This window comes from Fukomys damarensis, unplaced genomic scaffold (assembly GCF_012274545.1).
Source record: "Fukomys damarensis isolate Sample0158 unplaced genomic scaffold, DMR_v1.0_HiC HiC_scaffold_12, whole genome shotgun sequence".
In the NCBI taxonomy this organism is placed as follows: domain Eukaryota; kingdom Metazoa; phylum Chordata; class Mammalia; order Rodentia; family Bathyergidae; genus Fukomys; species Fukomys damarensis.
The window spans coordinates 14,818,608-14,822,807 of NW_022900924.1; the positions used below are offsets into that span (position 1 = coordinate 14,818,608).

Below are 4,200 nucleotides of genomic sequence, written 5' to 3' on the forward strand. Positions count from 1 at the left end.
CGCGGTCCCCCGCCCTGGCCCAGCCCTGCCTCCTCACTACCCCCTCTCCTGCGTCCTGGTGATTTGGTGGGCAAACATCTGAGTTTCACAATACCTTATTTTTCTCTCTCCTCTTTTGTCTCCACACTTGGGGCCAGGAGCAGAAGTAGTTTTTAAACAGTCTGGCTGCCTCTCCTGCCGCTTGGCTGTGTTGTGTCTCCCTGGTCCCAGGCGTGGCCAGGCAGTGCTGGCTGGGGCCCTTGGGAAGCTCAGGGTAACTTGGAGGTGTGGCACTGACTGGGAAGGGAAGGGAAGCCGTGTCCTCTGTCTCTTAGAGCGAGCGCTTCTCAGCAAGGCCAGCTGGGCAGCCAGGGAGACACGGAGAGTAAGGACAGGGTCAGTCACTTCTCCGGTGCTCGCCACAGGCCAGGCAGGTGCTGTCCAAAGGCCTGTGTGCTGTAGCTCTCTGGGGAGCATCCTGTAGGAGGCACTGTTGTCATTGGCCCCCATTCTGGATGGAGAGAAGGGAGCGGAGGAAGGTTGAGAGTGAGGTCAGGTGTTACCCACAGGCGTAAGCCCAAGCTTGAGCTAGTACCTGAGATCCCGAGGCATCCAGCCAAGACCTGGGCCTGAAGGAGAAAGTCTGGTGGCCTCTCCTGGGTGCGGTGACTGTGCACAGCAGTGCTGGGGTGCAGTGGTCCCTGATGGGCCTGGGGCCGGTCCTCAGAGCTCCCTCAGCATCAGAGTGCCTCCTCCATTTCCAGCCTGTTGGGTGGGGGTGTTGGTTCACGCACTGGATGCTGGAGAAGCCAGGGGAGCCCTGGGCTCGGCCAGACGCACAGCCTGGCTTCTAGGCTCCCACCATCCTTCCAGTCCCCTCTCCTGGCCTGGGGCTGAGGTCAGCCGACCTGCCAGGGCGGGGACCCGTCCATTCCTGGGGTGCTGACCCCAGCCTTTGCTCAGCTCACTCTGTCACTAAAGCCCAGTGTCACTTCTTCCTAAGCCTGGTGCTGGGACCGTACAGACAGGCTCTGGAGCAAGGTGCTGCCTACTCCGGGCACACTGAGGGCCTGGGGACAGCAGGGTAGGGTCATCAGTCTGCCAGAGGCAGGGTGCAGCTGATTTGTTGACCACTGCTAGTAGAAAAGCCACAACGTCACTGCATGAAGATGCCAAGATATTAAAACAGTTTTCCCCAAAAAGCTGGGTTTTTCAGCTTCTCACTCAACTTCTGGCCACACAGAGCTGACCATGTGGCCGCCGTCAGCCATTGTCAAGTGGGGTGATGGCCGAGACCCTGGTCACCACAATGCCTGACACACTGTCTCCATAGAAGCTTCTTCGGGTCTGTTGTTACCCTCTCCTCCCTGGGAGCTGGGCTACAAGTGCGGCAGCCTCTAGCATGTCCCTCCGTCCCGTGTTTGGAAGCATGGCCTCTTGGGCTGTGAAGGAGACCGAGTACCCGAGGCCGGGAGCAGAGGTCCTGGTGCGGCGGGCGATCTGATGGGCCTCCCTCCCTGCATCTCTGCCATGTCAGATGCCAAGGAGATCCAGTGGGGTGGGAATGTCGCTCTGGCTGAAGGTCATGGTTTCCGTCTTGATCAGAGTTCTTGTGCAGGACCTGAGGTCGGAGCTCTTTGCATAGCTTTGCTTCCTGTGGTTAGTAATGCTTTTTCCTCCTCTTGGCTTTGAACGTCGGCTTCTGAGTACAGATGGCCCCACCACGGAGTCTCTCGGCTGGGGAGGAGCCTTTGTGCAGAATTCCTCTTTTTGTCCTTGGGCTTGAGTCTGGATTCTGGGTGCACCGTGAAGGGCGGCAGCTGCAAGTCCCACCGATGTGAAGGAGACTGCATTTTCCTGGCTGTTTCCCTTCGCCATTCGCCTTGAAAGGGGGTTTCGTGACAAAGCAATTGAAGCTCAATTAGGACTTGAGCGCCCTGGGTTTGCCCGGTAAGGGCAGGTAACAGGGACATCTCCGGTGCCCGAGAGATTTGACACCAAGAAGCCCCCATAGGTCTTGCGGGAGTTGGAGCTGTTGACGCAAAGGTGGGTGGGGAGAAGCGGCTTCCGTCCTCGTGACCTTCGGGAGCTTCTGCCCACAAGGTGTGCAGGGTGAGAGAGAAGGGGATCAGGGGAGCAGACAGGCTGATTTTGGGGGGCTGTGGAGGGGGCCTTGAGGACCCTAGGAAGTTTGAACTAAAATGACACATTTCCTTGAAGTGCCTCTCCAGAGGTCCGGGTGCTGCCCTGCTCACAGCCTCCTAGGCTTAGACCCTCGCTCAGCAGCATGGCCCTTTCTGATCAGAGCTCTGCCCAGGGCCGGGGATTTAGTTGAGTGGTTCTAGCACCTTCCTCACAAGCACAAGGTCCAGAGTTCGATGCCTAGCACCAGAAAAACAAAACAAAACCAAGAAACACTGCCCAGCCCCCACCCATGCTGCCGCTGCACACTCGTGTGCACAGACCACTCACACACGCCCCTCACCAACACACACGTGTACATGCCTCTCACTGAAATGCTCTCCCTACAGAGCAGATGTGCACAGGGGTAGGGGTGATGGGTTGAAAGGAGACCACCGGAGTCTCGTTCTGCGAAAACCCCGGAGCCTTCACGCGTGTCTCTCCCATTGTCCCTTGCGTGTGTCTGTGCACACACGCGCGCGTTTTCTCAGAAACACTAGATCATGATGGCGGTCGCACTGTGCTTTTCTAAGTTATCTGAGTTTTTATATACGGACTCTTGTTTGATGTCATTAAATATCCTTCAGAAACATCCTTGTCCGTGCCGGCACGTTCATCCATCCCTCGACGTCCTATATCCTTCCTAATGTGTTTGTGAATATGTCGTATTTTTCAAGGCTATAGGTAATATAATTGCATGAATTTCGCATGTCACATATAGGTAAAACCACACTCTTATGTGTATACTTCCTGAAGGCAATTTAAAGTAGGGATTTTAGAGGTAAAAGAATGTTCTGAGTTTTTCACCCATTCTGGAACTTTTAAAGTTTTTAGTTTTTAGTTTAGTTTGGAATTTCACTAAGTGTTGCCTTTTGGGGGGAATAATAACGTTTTGCTGATGTTCATGATTCAAGAACAGTTCACAAATACATTTATTTTGAAGTTCAAATAGTGTAGCCTCGGCCTACAGGGGTCTCACCGTTATGGGCGTTTCGTGTCCCGTTCTCTGTAAAGCAGGACGGACGGCAGAACATTCTGTCTTGCGTCTGCCTCTTCTGCGTGCTCTCTTCCTCCCCACGCACCTACCTCATCCCTTTCCTTCACCATCTCACTGCCAATACAAGCACAGCCCCTCTCTGCAGTGCCTATAGAGCAGGCCATATTTGATCTGGAAGATTCTGTGCCTTACGGCTTCAGGCTTTGGTAGGTTACACACCATTTAATGGGTGGATTTGTTTGCTTTTGTTGGGCCAATAGCTGACCGCGAGACCCCAGAAAATGAAAAGCCAGCAGATGAAGGAGCGGCAGTCTCCACAACCAAGATGGAAGAGGAGGAGGAGGAGGAGGAGGAGGAGGAGGAGGAAGAAGATGAGAGTCTTCCAGGGTGTACTCTGTTTATTAAAAACCTCAACTTTGATACCACAGAGGAGACACTGAAGGAAGTGAGTGGGGCCTTGGGACAGGAGGAGGAGGGTGTGGGTGTGGGGTGGAGCATCCGGGCTGGGCCAGTGCTTCCTGGGAGATGCGCTCCAGCGCCAGCCCACAAGCATCTTGAGAAGTAAAGATTCAGGAGCTAGGAGGCGCAGCTGGGATGGCCTAGTCCAGTTTCTCTCCCTTCCACGTGTGCAGATGGAGCTTCAGAAAGGCCATGTGACTGTCCTGAGGTCACAGCCCATTAGCACTGTGGGGAAGAGCCCTCTCCCAGGACTCCTGTCCCAGCTGTTGACTGAGTGTACAACCTTGAACAGCATCCCTCTGCCTGGGCCTGGCTTCTGCCTGCGCTCCTTAACAGTGTGCCCCTGGGCGAGGCCTTTCTGTGCCTTAGTTTCCCCACGTGTTATGTGGAGATGCCAGTGGAGTCATCTCAGATCCCAGTCCAGTGTCCAGCTCTTGCCACCCAGGCTGCTGCTGCTTGGATCATGTGTTTATCAGAACCCCCTGCCCCCCGTTTCCCATCACACATGTGCTTTTCCCTGGGCTTTGTGTGTATTTGGTGCCGGAACCAGATCCATGTAGATTTTTTTTTTTTTTTTTTTTTTT

At 54.6% G+C, this 4,200-nt stretch overlaps 1 protein-coding gene across 3 annotated transcripts in view; it reads left to right on the top strand.

Moving 5' to 3' along the window:
- Rbm19 (RNA binding motif protein 19) overlaps positions 1–4,200 on the top strand; it is a 98,081-nt gene that overhangs the window by 23,906 nt on the left and 69,975 nt on the right. For all 3 annotated transcript variants that reach the window (XR_776368.3, XM_010604112.3, XM_010604113.3), the window contains one exon: positions 3,418–3,602. Coding sequence is in view for 2 of the 3 variants with exons in the window: in XM_010604112.3 (XP_010602414.1) it covers positions 3,418–3,602 (185 nt within the window). In the remaining variant the exon portion in view is untranslated. The remainder of the gene's footprint in view (positions 1–3,417; positions 3,603–4,200) is intronic.